Source organism: Pholis gunnellus (assembly GCF_910591455.1).
Source record: "Pholis gunnellus genome assembly, chromosome: 18".
Lineage (NCBI taxonomy): Eukaryota > Metazoa > Chordata > Actinopteri > Perciformes > Pholidae > Pholis > Pholis gunnellus.
This window is the reverse complement of record NC_136545.1, coordinates 12,191,947-12,211,786: the sequence shown is the minus strand read 5'-3', so window position 1 is coordinate 12,211,786 and position 19,840 is coordinate 12,191,947. Positions and strand designations below refer to the sequence as shown.

Sequence of the window (19,840 nt, the reverse complement as noted above, 5' to 3'; positions counted from 1 at the left end):
AAAATGTCAGCATCATTTGATCTGATCATCTATTGGACACGTTTACTACACAGTTTATACATTTCATTTGTTAAAACAAAACATTAGCCATTGTTGGCATATAAATAAGTTATATGTCATCTGGTCTGCACGTGTCTGTAGCTTGCATCTACAGCAATGCACAGCATGTCTTTTAACCAAACATAGAATTAGAGGACTTGGACGAGTTCAACTGAGTATGATTATAGGATAGTATACAGATAAGGGATCGAAAGATATTCATGGCACTGCAAAGAGAGATGATGCTCTCATATTGCAGACATTTTAGTTCTATTTTAAAAAAAATGGAATAATAGATTTAGTATAACTCACTGCACAAGACTACTTGTACACATTCCAATACCGTTAGCCTCACTGAAGTCTTTTGCCACCTTGAACAGGATCCCAAAGGTTACGGACGCGTTTCAAATTAACAACATAGTTATGCACAAACACGCACGGCCACTTGTGCATCTGAAGCTGTGTCCAACCACACTTTTATGGTTTCATTTCAAACAGCGGATGAATGTCTGTGCACGTCCTCTCATTTCTTCTCGGTTTGCTTTATTTAACGAGGAAAAGATTATAGTAGAGGTTCAGAGTTCAGATATGCTACAGATATACTGTCTCTTGACTGATGATAAGAGCCATTCATGTCAGGATGTCACGATGAAGAGATGCCGTTTATGGAGCTTCACTACCACCTAGTGGATCCTGAAGCACAGCACCTCCTGCAGATTTACAGTATTGTAGTGGAAGATGTAGGTGGTCTACGGTGGGCCTCTCCAGTTGTAAATAGTGTTCTGACACGTGTGTGACCACTCCAGTGTCTGTGACCTCTACCCCCCACTGAAAGCTTAGCTTTACCACCCGGGGGTGAACTGTTCTTGATCTCGCGGCACCTCCAGCAGGCTGGCACACAGCTCTCTCCCTCAGTCTCCACGTAAAGAACCCCAAGGTCCACTTTAGCGTGCATGCACATACAATTACATGTGTGTGTGTGTGTGTGTGTGTGTGTGTGTGTGTGTGTGTGTGTGTGTGTGTGTGTGCGCACAGTCCTTTTTTTAGTTAAAACAGCTCCATTACAAAGGTATTTGACGTTGAGGTTTTTGGGACTGCGCAAGTCATCTTTGAGCTCGGAGTGGCTCATGTTTCTAAGTGTTACTTTTATATACTTGCTTGTTACAGAGTTTGTTTATATTATAAATACCTCAGACAAAACACTGTCGCGTTCAAAGTCGAAGCACATGCACCTCTGTGTAAATTCTGCGTATTTAATTTTCCCCGTTGTTCAAATTGTTGCGCGGTGTATCTGGTCAGCTGTCTAGTGTTTCACCTCCGCTCTGTGATCTGTTAGATTCTGAGGATGCACAATTTCTTCACAGTGCAAGTGAAGGCTTGCCTTTACATCAGTATAAATAGGACTGAACGCAGTAAAACTGGCTTTAGCCATTGTTTATTTGGGGCTTAAGCACATCTGGGGTGTGTTATGACTATAAGGCACTCTCTTCCCCTCAGATCCTCACACAAACACGCTCCCTTTCTCTCACATTGTGCGAAAATAACAGTAGCTGTCATTAAAGCTATGAAACGTCTTGATGTCCGACACAGAAGCGGGATTTTGCATGTAGCTGCTTTGAAAGGGACAGATGGTGACATTGGACGAAAACCAGGTGTGGTATTCAGTGAGCGGTCCTCAGGTGTGTCTTTTCAATATCTGCACGATGAAGCATGATAGCACTGTTTGATGAGCTTCCTCCTCTGCAGCATCATTTTTCTTCCCTCTTCCGTGACACATCAGACCCCCCCCCACCCCCCCCTTCTCTACTCGCTCTCACTGCCTTCCCAACTAATGATCCTCAACACCCACCAGAGCAATCATACACGACCCTTTGATCAGCTTTATCCCTCACTTTAGCATTGTTCAACAAAAAAAAAAGATACAGCACCAACAAAGGGCCCAAATGTGGCTCACTCCCACTGCCTGGCCTACTCTCTTTTTCATTATCTATTCTCTTTTTATTCCCTTGTCCACATGCAGTACAGAACAATACAGCGCAGGCGGACAGGGTGGAGGCTCATGACAGGAGTGGTAACACGATGACACACCAAAGGCCAGGTGAGTGAAATCCCCCTCCGCAGTGGGACATGTGTCACAGTCCAGCCGCGTCTCCAGCCTTTTTTTGTGGTCTCGCGTCTCTCTTCTTTGGCTCCCCTGCGCCCCCGGCCACAACCGATAAAGCTCCCATCTGCTGTGGGGACGCGGGGTCTTTCTCTCTCTGAACTGATCCCTCACAGCAGTTTCCCCTTTGTCAGATACGTCCGATCGCGTTTCACTTTTGACACCTCTCTGTTTTACACTTGCGACAGGTACGAAGGCTCTTCTGTTCTCAGAAGAAATGTATTGGAAATATGATCGTCGTCCCCTTCCAAAAGCGTTGCCCCCTGCGCCCTTGTCCCCCTGAAAACTGTATTTTTTTTTTAAAGAGCAGAAAAACAGTTCTAAAGGAACGCATGAGTGTGTTGATCCCCACTAAGAGTTGGATAATTGACCCTTCGGCTGACCTATTATTCAACACAAAAGGTGAAGCTCTGAACTTGCCATACCGGAAATTACATTCACTGTATTCTCTTACTTTTTTAATGCTATGCAGTCTGCAAGATTGTAGCATCCACTTTGATATCTAAAGCACGTTTACATGGATCTGCCTGGCTATCTATCTATCCATCACCTGTCTGGCTACCCATACAGCCATATATCTATCTATCTGTCACATCCATTTGTCGTTCATTCATAGTTTGCTCAGCTGCTTCAGTGCGTCAACGGTGTTGCTGGTGATTCTTCACACAAACGTTGCACATGCCAATTGTTAGTAACATGAACCGACTCAGCATCCTAACCTGCAGTGAGATCGCCTGTCACAGGTCAAAGAGACAGCTGTAGTGTTTTCAGACTCGGGCTTAAACTGATAAAGTGTCTCGGAATGGGAGCGATGTGTGATATGAGGCCAGATTATCTTGTTACAGTCATGATAAAGTTCATGTGTTGTCGTGCGTCTCGCCAGCCTCCTAAAGTCTGTCATCAGAGCCGTCATGAATAAAATCCTAGGATTGGGATGAAATGAAAGTGTGTGTATATATATATAAATATTCACACTTTAAAATTCGGATTTTCTTTCTCAGAGGCTAGACAAAAGTATGCCCTGAGCATTTCAACGCCTGACACCTGAACCTTGACCTATGAACCCAAGTGTATGTCTCCAGATACTTCAGCTATCAGGTAGAGACTCAAACCAACGAATGAAAAGAGTTTGAAAGGTTCTCTCTGCCCTGAATGACTCACTGCCTTGCCGTGTACAAATACGTCTTGTCCTTGGAGCCAAACACCATGGTGATTACCAAATAAACCTGACCTCCATTTCCTGATAATGATGATAAATTCTCACAGCATCCCTTTTCCTAATTATCGGCTCTTTATCAGCAGTTCACACTGGAAAGTGTCATCAATACTCGATCCGACACATCTACACAGGTCCACCACTGTGTCTGAAGAGTTAAAAAAAAAAAAAAGGTTAAACATTTCTCCATCTAGGTATTACATTAGTTTAGCTTGGAGACGGATAGCAGGTTTACTTTCTTGTTAATGAGATACAATATCCACCAAGGTTATAATAAACAGTTTAATTAGTTCATATCTGATGTCACATTACAGCCGATTTGATCTCGGATCCAAGGATACACCTTTACAACTGGTAGATATCGCTAATTTATTTGACCTTGGAAGTAAATAAGCACTGCAAGTCAACTTTCCCATAACCTCTACTCCCAAGTGAACTGATTAGATTATCGTGGGATTACATCCAATTGTCTCTTTGTAAGCTCCGTTCTGTTTGTTATTGTAAGCCTCTTGTTATGTGCTATTCATGAAACAAAGTTCAAGGTTGCCGCCACATTTGACTCGCCTCTCTTTTCATTACAAGAACAACTGAGCAGCGTTTGTCCAGTAATAATGTGCGCTAATACTCCTTATACTCGAGTCCATGTCGGAGTGGTAATGTCATTTAGAAGCAGTGAAATATGAAACACAGGGAAACGCCACATCCTGTTTAGCATAATCATGAGTCATATTTCTCAGAGCTGGTAAAGTTCGCCTCCCGTCCGTCCACATGTGTCCTTAATGCATTTCGACTGCCTGGCAGGACCATGAGTTTATACATTTTAACATGGGTGGCCCCAGATAAAGTCTGAACTTCTAACCCGAGCAGTGTGTGAGCCATGTTCTACACATTTGTGTATTTGTGTGTATTCTGCTTGCAGTGTTGGAGTGTGAGTGTGCAACTTTGTGTGTGTGTGCGTGTGTGTTGGTGAGCATTATTGTACAACGCAGGATTATAACTTCAGCGTGAAAAGACAAAGTCAATCCATTTAAAGGAAATAATTCACCATAAAGCAGTAATTGGCCAGTTATGACCCAGATCTTAATGGGTCAGAAGTATTAGAGTCCCACTCATTTATGCAGAATTTGTAAATGACGCTCGGTTGTTGGTGTGTATTGTGTCATTATAAAATGTCTAACCTGAATGTGTGAAAAGGCAGCCAGTCACTGGCAGATTACTAATACATTTCTTGTTGGTCTCACAATGAAGTTGTTCTTCATACAGTGCAACTGGTGTAACTGTATTTTTAATCTTTTCTGGCATTTTGTGAAACACACTTGCCTATAAAATCCACACACAATATATACACTGTAACAAATTTCCCCGTTAAATTACAGTAAAGAGCTGGCAGCTACAGGCTCCAGCTTCTAACTGTAATTCTACAGCATACCTACTGTAATGTACAACAACGGTTTCATACTGTAAAAAAGTATGACAGTACAGTGCTGTATAGAAAATGCATGAACAGTTCATTACCGTAGAATGTATTTACAGTATGACACTGCTAGAAGCTAATGATTTAAAATGTTACATTTCAAAATAAAACCCCTGAAAATTGCGAGCATAGAAACGACTCAAACAAGAGATGGCCTTACATTAAAAAGCTTTTATTAAAGCCAATGCAGTGTCAAACACATTCAATAACTGACAATTTTACAGTGATCACATTTTTGCAAAATACAAATATTAAAAGCACCATATAAAATTGTATTCATTAAAGTAAATTAGAACAAAAAACATTGTCAGTAATTACGTTATTGTACAATACAATCAGACCAGAACACTGTATCATGTTAAACAGATTCGCAACAATCTATATACAACTCTTATAGTTTACTAAATGTACCCCGCCTTCAGTATCACTTTTTTATTTAGTTATGGTCATTAGTGTAATAGAAAGCAAGTAAAAGAACAAATCTGGAACTGCACGTTTGAGACAACTCGATAGAACTGAACAGAATGCAATTTTGAAACGTGTTACCTTAAAAGGAAAAAAGAACACCAGCAGTGTGGGCTACCTCTCCTTCCTCCTATGTGGAGATGTGCTGTGGACTACATAAAGCCACACTCAAAGTCCAGGAGGTTTTTTATGAGGGTGGCCACATGGGGATTGACAGCTCCTGCCTTCTTCTGGACCAGCTTCCCTGTCTTTCTGGACACCACCTTCCCCTGGTTGGCCTTTGTCCCCCTTTCCAGGTTGAGACCAATGAAGCGCCTAAATAACAGAGAAAGCATATATATATATTAGGTGTGGTATGTAAAGAGTATTCACACTTAATACTGAACCCCATTGGAATAAACAAATACAAATTACAAGTATTCTGACCTCTGTGTCTACTAACAATGAGAGAATAATCTTATTTTCATCTAACATATGTCTGAATATTTCATATAAGCAAAAAATGTGAACATACAAGGTCTGATTTTTGTTCTACACGTTCTCACATCAAGGCTACAAGCTCAATCATGTTGCAACATATTAACCTTCAGAAAAATATCCAAATAATATTTAAGACTGCAGAAGATTTACCTTTGAACAAACTCCAGTGTCCTTGCAGCTTCCTCTTGGTATTGCAAGTTGAACACATCGTAGCTGGAGAAAACCGCAGCAGCAACGTGATGAAGCTTGGCTGGATGCCTTCACAGACGACGTGGCTTCAATGCTTATCAAGCAGCGTCACCAGCAACTAATGCAGACAACAATTATAGTTAATGTTCTGAAACCATATCAAATATATATATATATTAACTCAGCTTGTTGATTCAATTGCTGACAAATTCAATCAGGTATCTATGAAAATGAAATAACTCTCGCTGGTAACGCGGTACAACAAAAAAAATAACGATATGTTGTCAATCAAGAGCAGGGGTGCCCAATACGTCGATCGCGATCGACCGGCAGTGCCGGTAGATCGCATGCCATTCTTTTCTAACACACGGGTCACCACGTATGCACAGTGAACCGCGCGAGCTACTGCAGCAGTCGCTGTCCTGCAAGCACCGCTCGTTAGCATGTTAGCATGCAACAAGTCACGTTATCGGCAAAAAATCAGTACAATACAATGTAGATTCAACACAAAATGACTGAACACGGTCATGCTAACTTTGATAACATCTAAATTACCTTGTTCAGTGAGCCACAGGGGCAGGATGGACGGTGTCCGCTGCGTGTTTGTAGGCGAGCTGAAGCAGCAGGTGGTGCTCGGTCTGCTTCGGTGCTTCGGTCACAGTCCGTTGAAAATCGTCTTCTCAAATTCCCTCTTATTATTATTCTTCCATCCTGAATAAAATCACCGGTCTATGATATCTAAAGCTTTCTGTTCATTTTCTTTAGGTTGACTATGTGCTAACTAAGCAGTAGATACTTGATGCCGTGTGCTGTTGAAGAGTAAGGGGCGGGCTTAGTCAACTGAAAAAGGAAAAAATACTGTAGTATACTGCAAGATTGGACAGTAGCTGCTGTTAATTTTTTTTTTCTTCCAAGGCCTCAACTTTTGCTGGATTTAACTGTATTCAACTGTATTTACGAAGAACAGTACCTTGCTGTTGAGAATTTCTTGTATTTTTACAGCAATTTGTTACAGTGTATATATATATATATATATATATATATATATATATATATATATAAGGAGAAATAAACCATGGGAAATGTTTTTCAAACAATGTTCAAGGTGACTGCACTACGTGATTTACATCAAAGTGACCATGTGGTCATGCTGCTCTGATCAACTGTCCAGTCTGCTGAGAGAGACATAATATCCTCTGGGTATTACTGACAGGGAGCACGATGTGTGTGTCTGTGCCTCGGTGTGTGCGTCCGAGTGTCACCGTATGCATTTGTGTGTGTTAGTGTGTGTCACTGTGCCTGTGTGAGCGCGCACATTTACACACACACACACACACACAGGCCCACGCGTATGAGTGTGAATGTGCACGTGTGTCACAGTGTATTTATGTAAGCGGCTGACATAAATACATCAAGGGGAACACACAGCTGTCCAGTGCCATGTTTCTTAGGGGTTAGGACCTGAAATGGTCTGTGGGACTGTTTCTCTTGTTGGGTCACTTCATTTTAAGTTCCTTTCAGTGAACTTGATTCCCCGGGCACGAGCCATGTGCCGGGCTGTCATCGAGTGCTTTCTCCAAACGAATTTGCAGCAGTAAAGGAAATGGGGACTTAGCAAGTCCCCACTGCAACAGCCACCGGATGGCTGCGGTGAAAGGGACCTGCTCTGATCTCAACACATACCAGGCTGGATTAGAACAGGGAACCAGAGCAGAAACAAGATCTGACCCTCTCTGCTGTCACTCTCTGACTCTGCCGCTCCTTCCCAAAGACATCCTCAACACTTCCTTCTCCAATTAGTGTGACCTTGTTACGTTGGGGACAGGGAAGCTTTGTGAAAGTCAAGACCCAGCTTTGTGCGCCACACTTTTAGCAGAGCTGTCCGGCGAGCGGGCTTGAAGGCTAGAGGTTATAATCAAAATAGCTCCGTTCAAATCTGTAAACCGATACAGATACGCAAAGCAAACGGACAACAAGCAACGTAACCGTGTCCCTTCCCCAAGGGAGCTTTACATCATTGCTCAGTGGTCGTGATCAGCACTTCGCCAGCCCTGTTTGTTTAGTAACACAGTAAGAGGAGGCCCCCGGCGGACGCTCTTTGAATGCTAAAAACCGTAAAGCCAGCAAAGAGACTGACACTGTGCCACCTTTGGGAGGAGCGCTAGTATCCCACATGTCCAGTCTTCGGCGAGGGGCGCCACCGACAGCTGCCAAAAGTCAGGGGTCAAAGTCATGCCAGGTAGATGTCGGCGGTCAGGATTACAGGCTGCAGTGAGCGATGCTGGAGGGCTGAATTTAAAGAGTGGAGCAACCCTATCAGCCTAACCACAGACCATCCTCGCTGTGTCTGTAGGCATTGTGTGCATGTTTGGAGATACATCCGACCACACAATATAGAATACATGCACACATATCCTCTGAAATTCCTTATTTCAATCCATCTTTTGTCATGCAGACAGCTGAATGCAGACACGCCTGGATGTCTTCAGGGTTGGGGCAGTTGCCAAGATGTCCCAAGTGCATCTCAGAGTCAATCTATGCATCCCACCTGTCCAGCCCTTTTGTAGTGAGGGGCAATATCTTTCAGCAGTATTTGTGAATTGTATAAAAATAATAAAAAATAGCAGGGAGCAGTGTTGTAAATGCTTACAGGTCAATAACTTTCTCAGCGCTGTACTCCACTCGAAGAACCTTGAATTCATCATTTTCATCACGGCCCAATGAAGGCACTGGTCCGTGGGAGCGAGCTTACTGGATTCCCATTTGGTCGTGAGGTGATAATTCGCCCCTGGACCAATAATAAGCTGTTCACACAGCGTGCAGCTATCTGGAGGCTATTGCGATGTAATGACAAGCTAAGCCTTGATGCTGCATTGACCCTAAGAGGGGAAACAGAGTTGTTTCAACTTTTCAAATCAGACCTTATAGTTGACAAGAAAGCTGAATTACTGTGACGGCCCACTGTTTACACTGTATAGCGAGGGAGAACGCCCCAAAATGTACACAATGTAAATATACATAGTGAAATAAGCCTAAAAGGACATGCGGCTTTTCAAATGGCTCCCTCTCTCTACACATTTAGTATCTGTGTCTGAGAGATTTAACCTTCCTTACTTCCTCCCTTCTATTTATAACAGTGTCATAGTCCTGCCTGCACTTTGATAGTACCAAGTGATCTCATTTACACACACTCGCTCACACGCAAAGTCAAACACACACACACACACACACACACACACTCCAGCAAGCACATACTTTTGCATGCATACAATCTATGTGTGTATGATGCCAAGAAATACTCATAAAATGTTTGAGCAATGACTGAAACGGATGGGAATACTGCTCTGAATGCCACAATGGCTGGGCATTTGGCGGCCCGCCACATCTGAATTGTAGCATGTCCTAATGGATCAGCTGAAAGCTTCGGTATCTGCCCTGCCTACCTGCTCCGTCTCTCCGTCTCTGTGCCAGGGTTGATCCGGGGGCTCTGTGTCTGCTGACAGCTGAGCTCACTCTGGCAGGAAACCGGCACTCTCGCACACAACTACATGCAGAATACATAATGAGAGGCTACTGTCATGATTGGCAAAAAGGGACAATGATGCGGAGTTTGAGCTTGCCATGCATTGGGTGGACAATGAAAGGAGAATCTCGATAATATACTGCAATCCTAAAATCCCTAAATTAAATTAAGACCGTTTTTTCTCGACACTAAATATATCAGAAGGTTCAACTTGCTATATATTTAAAAAAACGGTGACAGCAACAGCGTTGGCCGAGCTGACGGTGTTTACCTGAGGGGCAACCAGAGGATGGGTGCTACGCTTCTGCCAAGACAGCGTTATCAGCTGTAACCGCCACATGAGAGCAGTGCATAACGGTGGCCATAAGTTAGCCAGCGGGGCACGCTCACATGCACTTAAAGCGCACACGGCCAGCCCGGCTATTCAAGACAGTGTCTGGTTTTCCTTTTGTTCGGCTTTGAACAAGAGGCTAGAAAAGTTTCATGCGGGTCATGTTCTTACTATACTCAATGACTTCAATAACCACACAGAGTCCTTGCTGCTTTTTCAAAGTAAACTGCAGAGCAGAGGTATAAGCCAAAGTCACTGTCATGTCCTGAGACCTATGTTGACATGTGCTAGTGACAGTGTTTTAATTCATTCTGGGGGAAAATTCCAAATACAAACACGCCACTATTCGGCCATGAAGGGATGCAGCTGGTCTGCAACAATATCTATGTATTGTATTCTAAAGGGTGCTCACTTGTTACTGATAACCTGTAACATGTGAAAGCAAAAGGTGTCCCACACCAGCATCACCATTGTAGTTTCAATAGGTACCACAACCTTTTTAAATACAATTGACTATTAAAATACGGATGAAGTTGTACCCTGAGGATCTCTTGAGACCTTTGGAACTCAGCCTGTTCATCATCTAGATCACAATAACGCTTTCAATGAATTGTTGTTAGTCTTTGGTGGATTTTTTTTTTTTCTCCCACTGAGTTATATTTATTGCATAGTGTGTTGAAATCTTTTGTCTTTGTTCACAAAAGACGTTGCGAAGTTGTAATAAAACATATCAACCCAGCCTACAGATGGTCCACTTTTTTCCACTTTTTTGCATATTACATGCAATAGTGACTCACAGAATCATTTGTTTCATATTAAGTTTTACAATTCCATATTAAGCTGAAACAGCTGCATTGATCTGGATTGTTTGTGTTATATGTTCATATTATAAACTCTTTGGGGAATCACTGCTATTTCCATATGAGGGCCTGTCATTGCTCTGTGGAGGCTTGGCATCAAACATTAAGGTGCCTGTCCAGTCAGTCAGTCAGTCAGTGGCACAGATAATGAAAGAGGGCTCCTCTGTGGGAGTGACGCGTCTCTTCCTCACACCCCATGCGGCGGTGATTCGTTCAGCTTACTCATGTTTCTCCTCCAAACAAATTAATATTTATTATCGTCACTCAAGCATTCAGCTCAGGGGACTGATGACTCCCCCCGGGCTGTGCAGCGCTCTCTCTCGCATAAAGGAACTCTGTGAGATGGTTCTATTTTCGGGGACCATTATCTTCTCGACTCTGCCTGGATGAGACAGAGGAGGGTCACAGAGGAATCCTTTGGTGACACTGCTGCAAGATATCAATAAACAATACGGCCTCTGTCTGTCCCATCTCTGAGCAGGCTGTGTCCTGGACGGAGCTGTCATATGCGGCGACGTGTAAAAACATCTCCTATGTGAGATCTGCTCCAGTCATTTGACAAATGTGTCTTATGCTAGCAAACAGACATTGACAGACACAGTAATGCGGGAAATGAGGATCCACCACGGACTGTTGTTTCTAATGCAATTATTTTGCTTTCTACAGTATGACAAATAAATCTAGATTATGCTAAAATGAAATCTGTATTTTTCTTTTGTATCGATTATCCCTCTGATTAGTTTTCCAATTATTCATTGAGTCGATAAAATGTTCGTGTAAAATGTCCGTTCTTGTTCAGGTGATGTCTTAATATTGCTTGTTATTGTCTTTATTGCTCCATTATCATAAACATTATCATAGTATTATAGTCATTTCTGTTAATTAACTTACTCATTCTAGTTAATTTGTTTCAGCTTTGTGATATTCCTCTACAAATAGAATCAAAGTGCTTTCCATCAATGACTATTAATACAGCCATATAGCATTAAATAAGACATTTAAAAGTTGAATACAGTATGTGTATTTATTTATACATCTAAATAACAAATAAAACAGGTATTTGTAGCTTTAGATTTCTCAGTTCCTACGTCTCCTGATGAACTTTAAATAACCTTGAAGAACCAGAGACACTCTGCTCTGCTTCCAAATGACTCAATTTTATAATGTACTGTAAAGTACTGCCAGTTCACATTACATTCATGCTTTCGAGCTTGTTTATGTGAGTAAGGTTTTCTTTTCATTCATTCTTTTCACCTGCGTATTCCTGTTAATGGGAGCCTGGAGGCTATCCCAGCATGCACTGGCATGGAAATGTTGCACAAAGCTGTTTTCTGAACAATTTAATATTCCCGGTGAACCCTGTTGTTCTTCATTTGATTTGTATAAATCTAGTTATAGTGGAGCTGAGTTGTCCACTTACCCTGAACTAGTGAGACGCCTCAGTGAGGGCAAGAGTGCAGGAAGCATTATGACTCACATTCAGGTATGACAGAACAGCTCATGCACAAAACATCCTGGTTAATAAATTAAAAGTTATGTATGGAACTTGTATGATATCATGAGAAACTCACCTTTTCAGTGCTTGTGCACATACATTTGGTGATCTGGAGTGCCTGACAAACCACAATCTGGGCTGTGCTGGGCTGCTTAGATCACAAAACATGTGATCCAACCTGCAATTCAGATTTTCTTTCCTCTTTTTGTGTCACATGCAGGCTTATTAGAATGACCCCCCCCCCCCAATTCAGTCAGAACGGCTATATTCTGACGGACACCATGAGAATAATAATGTGTTTCTTTTACATTTAAGCATGTAAACATGTTTTAGTAGAAACCCAAAAATACAGTTCTGAAACTAAAAATGAATATGATATGTTCCCCTTTAAAACGAAGAGGACAACAATATAAAAAAAAGATAATTAAAGACATATACAGACAATTCCAATTACATTACTATTCTAAGACAGTGTCCAATTAAAATAGTTTCGAGGGGAAAGGAAGTTGAAGAGGATCTGGTCCTGTAACAGCAGGACAGTAATAACAGAAGAATGTCACCAGGGAATCTGTGTCCTACAGACTAAACACCAACTTATTCTAAACACCAGAGATATTTCTGCTATTGAACAAAGCTAAACTATATGAAATAAGGTGGAAGTCAGAGCCAAGTTACCATAAATGTACAAAAACTAATTATATGAATTCAGAGGATTCTGTCACAACAAACAAAACACCAGTAGCTGTCGGTTACCACAATGAAACCATGTGAGAACATGATGGAAAGGAATCCATACAATTAGGACTTGGCCCTGTACCATGCAGATACTTTAAGTATGGGTAGGGCGCACATAAATGCTTGAAAGAAAACATGTATTGACAAGAAGCTTCAGCCCATGAGTATACACATATCTATGAGCCGTAATACCTCTGACTAACAGATAAGTCAGCGCGGACTTAAAGTGTCAATGCTGGGATTTCTATCCTTTTATTGAACAGCCATCTTTAGCAGCATTTCACATGTTAAATTAAAACCAGAAAGCTTCTTGGAAAAGCAGGCGTTGAGTTGTTGGAAGGAGTCGGTCTCTTCTGGCACATGCACAAAAAAAATGAGTTTAATTCTTAAAGGACTGGGTAGCTTGTGGAATTCAGTTGTGCCGAAGATGAAAGGCGAGTGTATAGCTTGTAAATCATGAAGGGCGATGGAAAGCCTCTCAGGTACCACATCTTAGCCGGTTCAGAGTCCTTTTTTGTGTGGTCTGTGCGGTATTGCCCCAGGCTCACCTTGACAAGAAAGTGCTTATTGAATGACCAGACACTCCTATGAGATACATTTCTATGTAATAAATCTGGAGTGGAATACATTACCAACATATGGGCTAAAACAAAGTGTTCACTCTGCCCCAAATTGCTCCTCTGGCGTATTTACAAATATGTTCTAGTAAATAGCAAGTGAAGTGGGACTCAAATTTGAGATGTGTGTGGCCATCAGACGGAACATGACACCGGCGCGCAAAGAGAGCGCGGAGATCAGGTTAGAAACATGCATCGCAACACAACATCTCCAAATCGCATTCCGCGTATACTGAAATCTAATCCGAGGACATCAGGATGTGTGACATAATCCCAAAGACATCTGAAAACTGCGCTCCTCCAAACGGGGCTCCAGGAGAGGTTTGGAGAAATATTTGTGGACCTCCGTTTGCTCTTGCGGGGATATATAAGGGGCGGACACCAACTGCCCTATACGTCAGAGCGCACTTAACTATAAATCTCTCCAAACTGCCCTCTGCGCGCGGTGCGGTGTTATGCGCAGACATCTGTCCCGCTTCAGTCCAGTATGAGGACAACGCGTGTGGAAACTCTTCGAGCTGCATAAACACTATCTGACCCGGAGAAATGGAGAATAAATACCCCAATCTGTGTTGTTTATCATGTCAACATATTGTCATATGTCGGCGACTATGAACATTTAACGCAGTTGTGGATATAACGGCGCTTTAACTGTTTTATCAAGAGGCAGACAAGAGCTTCTTGCATCCTGGGAAACAGATTTTTGGACCTTTGGCGCCTTGCTTTTGCACTGGAGACGCTGATGTCTTCATTGAACTCCTCTCAATCGGAGATGGTGGAACTCTCTCGGATTTCCAACGTGGAAACGTAGCATCCAATTAATCAGCGACTGCAACTGTACCCCGTAAGGCGCAGTGGCACTTGGTACGCTCTTTTCAACACCCACCTTTGGACTCCAAAGTGTGGGAAGACGCGTGGTTTTTGCCGGATCGGAGAATGAAAAAAACAAGTGGTGTGGTATTTTAGCTTTTTATTTCTATCGGGAGATAGACCGAATTTGAACTCGTTTTAAGGACATTTTCGGATTGTGGTTGTTGAACGATTCATGCAGCCAATTCAGCTTTGGACACTATCTGAGACGCGTTTTCTGTTTTGGATTTTAACACTAACAGCCAAGCGAGTTTCAGGTCTGCATGGGCCATATTTAAGGTAAGTGGAGCAACATATTCTTTTTCATTTGAGAGTTCAAAACAAAATATCTTCATATCCTCAGAATATGTTTGCGCAATACGAGACTCACTTTAGTAATTTTCGTTGAAATAGCAAATTAAAATGAAAATGCAGCTTGTGCATTTGTTAGGACTTTTGCACGGCATTTTTAAGCACAGTATTTATCCATGCATAGCTGTTTAGGTTTACTGCAGACTCAACATGCCATTAGACAGAGTCACGTAAGCTTTGGGGATCGCCATCTGGCCAACTCACACCATTATTTAGGCTATCGTTGCCAACACGGTGTGGTGCGTGCTTTAACCAACGCATTTTTGTGTAAGGCGCACCCTCCGTGCCTCATTACAAGTAGCAAGAGCTCGCCCTCACAACAACATGAATATATTATCTAATATTCCTCATAGGTCGATAGAGAATAAGTAGGAGGCTGCTGGGAATTTTAAACCAACATAGTACTTTTACGCACACATTTACGCATTCTTCTTTGTATCCTTATTTCTATATGTTGGGGATACCTTGAGATTATCAAGCACATAGGCCATTTTAGAACGTCCTGGTAGGGTAACGCTGATATTCATATTTACAACAAATTCCACTATGAGACAGAAACGAAGTGGAGTTCAAAGCCTCTCGACATGATGACACAGTTATTAATACAGAATGAGTCAGGGCAGGTCTGGCCACACTGTTTCAAACTCTTTGCTGACTTCATTATAAACCAGAGTTTTGATAACTTTATTATTGCTATTTCTTATCATTTGAAATGAAAGAGCCTCTCTTATTTTTGCAGCTTTCTTCATAGGAACTGAGTCTAAGATGAAGTTATGGGATGTTTTGGCCACGTGTTTGTTGCTCCTGAACTCTGTTGCTACACGGCCTCTCTACCAAAACACTCAGCCAGCCAAGAGGCGTTATTTCCCCAGCGGCTACAGTGATTCTGCGTCCCTGTCTGTGGAGGAAGAAGAGCCAACGTTCCAGCGTAAAGATCACAACCTGCAGGAGATCTCCATGGAGGATCAATGTAAGGCACGCGGCATGTTTTGACAAAATCTTTTGTGAGGCGGAGTCACTGTCTTAAATGTCGGATTATTGTCCCACATGGGGTTTCACATTTTAGTCATGATCTGCGCTGCTTGTGCAAACCATTTAATAACATGATCATTTAAATCATTCAATCATAAACAGTGAAGCTGGCATCTTTTCATCTCATTGTCATGCAACGTGTTGACTTTCGAGAGGAACAGTAGGCAGCATGTACAGCTCATACTGTAGGTGGCATTTTGTAAAAAAAGGGCCCTTCAGACACCATTGGTTTGCTGGCCAAGTAATTTACACTAATCACACTTGAGAAACAGCAGGTAAAGTGATAGCCAGTGGGTTGAGCCAACAGTGGAGAGTCCTACATTGATAAGCCTCTCAGACATGCAGGTTATCAGATAGAAGATAGAATCTTAATTTGTTTTTTTTATTGCTTCTGTGGGTTACAGCACTTGTCAAAACAGGCCTGCAGCATGAATAAGAGCATGAGCAGCTCTGATCTCAGAGGTTGCTCTCCACATTCCCCCTTCTCCCTTTTGTTTACGTTCACCTCTGCCACTCTGAAACATAGAGACCCATGACCTTTGCCCATCTGTCAAAAGTCAGAAATTATGGGTTTTCGAGATGGCAGTGTGTGAACCACATTGCAGGCAAGAGAGGCTGGACAACACCGGAAAGTTTGAAGCACCGAGTGAGAGTTCTGTGTTTATGTTCATTTTAACAGCAACAGTGGGCAGGAATTTATTTTGTTTGGATCAAAGTGACACAGTATCATCTTCACGCAGAAGTAGACGCGGCCAAGAACTAGATAAGGAATGGAACATTTGGACAAATGTTTGTCCTGCCACCTCATATTCTTGTTTGGACCGCGGTGACATCACTGATGTGCTTGTAACCAAAGACCATTAACTATGCACTAACAGTGTAAACAAAACCTCAGCCCTAAAAGGGGATGGGTCTGTTGGTTTGCGCGTAACATCAACGTTTTTGAGGCTCAAATCTGCAGGCATGCAGCTGCACGAGGGGACTGATATTGTAGTATTCAGTCAAAATGATGGCACAATTTGCACCTTGAATTGGCTCCTTTGGCTGCCACCGGCCCAGTCTGTCAGCAGGTGTACACTGTAGCCACCCTGCCTGTCAGCTGACACATAATAGGAGGTGTCTAAATCAAAGGGCAGGTGTGTCGAAACAGATTGGCCCGGGCTCACCTGATATACGAGCAGCGGCCCAATCAACTGTGGAGCGCAGGCGGATCAGATGGCTTGTGCGCTGCCACAGGAACAGGTAGGACAACAGAGATAGGTGACACTGCAATATGGAGGCTGTGTTAACCACAACACCACCTGCCAGATATCGCTCCCCTGACACACATCCAAACACTCACACGCACAGACGCACGCAGGTAACGTGATTAGAGTCGGACCAATTGATTCCCTTCAGAACAATATGTCTTCATGATTCGCACTCATAGTTCATTGTTGCCAGACCTTCAGGCATTGGAGGAGGAGAGACTTTACCCCATAATAGAATCAACATGTAACACAGGAGGGTCCAAGACTTGCAGTCAGTTCCCATCGCTGCTCGCAGCAGATGGCGGAGAGAGCTGAGCTGGTGCATGTTTTGAGTTTTCGACTCCAATCTGCTTCATCTAAATGACCCAAAGCATACGATTTCCTTTTTATTTGGCCTTTGAAGTGTTGGCATTCTCAAATTACGTCCATGAACGAATTAAATGGCTGGAAAAACTATCTCTCACTGCGTCTCTCTTGGTGGTGTAATTGGTCTGTGCCTACTGTATCATCGCAGGCAATTGGTGTGTGTGTGAACGCAAACGTGGTTAACTGCAGATGTAGAGCTGAACAACCTTTAACGACTCGGGCTCTCTGAGATTGAAAACGAATGTAGGCAGCGTGCCGGCCTTGGTTATTCATGCAAAATCAAGTCTACCCACATGTACAAATCTTCTTCTTTGACTACAACAAAGTGGAAGTGACAACACCCTTTGAACTTCAGCCTCCAACTCATCCCCCATCAGCCATCTTGAAAAGAGTCAAAGCAGGGCACCTGCACTCACGTCAATAAGAACAACTCTGGACTGCTCTCTGCATTCCTCCGCCTGACATCTAATCTATAAATCAGCATGCACTGTTTCTGATCCCTCAAGAGGATTTCTCAGTATTTATGGACGTTGTCTGCATATTTTCTCAACACTTGTGTGAATGGTTTGCTGTACTGATTTCTTTGGCCGAAGTGAATTTATTCAATTCCGCATGTTACGTACACATCTGTATTTGTGCATTTAAAGGAGTAGTTTGACTTGCCGGTATAGAATTAGGATGAGTTCAATGAGAAGATCATAACCACGCTCATATTTGTTACAGATTAAACAAGATATAACACGTCAACTAATTATCTTTAGAGGTGCTAGTTGGTGAATTGTGTTACTGCTGGACAGAGCCAGTTGTTACATACTAAGTTGTTGTATACCTTGGACATGTTTCCATATTTATTGTTTATCTCACCTAGGGGTGCAAAGTTCCGGGAATGTTTAAGGTGGAAACTTTCCCTGGGAATTAACAAGAAATGACAGGAATAAAAATAGCAATATATGGGGCTATCTGCTCAGACTGTTCACCATGTAATATGCAGTAACTAAACGTTTATCATATCACAAGCAGAAGTGATCCATCATGTTATCCACGGATATCCATTACCCATCTGCCAAGTGTTGAGTTAGCTACAGTCATGTTAGCTAGAAATGGGTAAAGGTACATTGAAAAGTCAAGCCAACAATGTGGACTGTGTGCAGCCTTAGGGTTTACCACACATTTGAAAAAAAAACAACAATAAAGAATGAATTGAAAAAGATGAATTAAAACTCCTCAATGAGCATGCTCAATCAAGTATCAAGTACTGTGGGCTGCACGTGAGATGGTAAAAATGCACTGTACATGCAGAGGGCTGATTCTTAACCAAAACATGCCATATACTGCTTTTCTTACTTACATGCATTTATGTGTTCATTTGCTGAGATTTCTAGTTCTGAATTGTTGTCATACCCGTAATGTGGTTTCATTTGTTAAAGTACAATCTAATCTTCTCATACAGTCTTTGAAAGAAGTAGATCATTGATTACCATGCTGTTGAGGTGACGTCTCAGAAAGTCTGTGATATATTGTTTTAATGCCAACTTTATAAGGGAATGTGTTCCTTCCGTATCTTTCAGATGACATCGCGGGTCCCTATCCGGAGCAGTTTGATGATGTAATGGATTTTATTGAGGCTACCATCGGCAGACTCCGGAGATCGTCAGAGCCCAGCGGAGGCTCCAAGGCACGGCGGGAGCAGAGACAGAGGGGAGCGGCAAACACAGGAGGCGCGAGAGGCGAGAGGAGAGGACATGGCGACAGGAAGCGTGGTCGGGGACGAGGCGGGAAAGGAGGGCGAGGTGAGAAGGGGAGGGACAGGATATCGGTGCAGACCCGAGGCTGCTTGCTAAAGGAGGTCCACCTCAACGTGACAGACTTGGGGCTGGGCTACCAGACTAAAGAGGAGCTGATCTTTCGGTACTGCAGCGGCCCCTGCGTGGAGGCCGAGACCAACTACGACAAGATCCTCAACAATCTCACACACAACAAGAAGCTGGACAAGGACACACCCTCCCGCACCTGCTGTCGGCCAATCGCTTTCGACGACGACTTATCCTTCTTGGACGACAATGTAGTGTATCACACGCTGAAGAAGCATTCTGCCAGGAAGTGTGCCTGTGTCTGATGAAGTGACAGGCGAGAGATCTACATCAGTGAACTAAGGATCACTTTCCCCCGGCTGGTGGGATCTCTGTTGGACTAAGGTCACACCTGGTCGGGGAAAAAGGGAGTGTATTGACTCGTATTGCTGTTGGCAGTCAAAAACAATGGGACAGCCATTCAAAAAAAAGCAAACTGTACATTCAACTTTGACAGTCCATGCTCAGTCCTTCAGAACCCCTGACCAGTATATGCAGGAGAAACGAGACTGTTACACTTTGCTAACTAACCGTGC

The 19,840-nt window shown here is 42.8% G+C and overlaps 1 protein-coding gene across 1 annotated transcript in view; it reads left to right on the top strand.

The window, feature by feature from the left end:
- gdnfa (glial cell derived neurotrophic factor a) overlaps positions 1-19,570 on the top strand; it is a gene marked incomplete at both ends in the record, with an annotated part of 35,709 nt that extends 16,139 nt beyond the window's left edge. Inside the window, 2 exons of the mRNA XM_079179382.1 lie at positions 15,546-15,776; positions 19,023-19,570. Coding sequence (XP_079035508.1) covers positions 15,546-15,776; positions 19,023-19,570 — 779 coding nt within the window. The remainder of the gene's footprint in view (positions 1-15,545; positions 15,777-19,022) is intronic.
- Between the last annotated feature and the right edge of the window lie 270 nt (positions 19,571-19,840).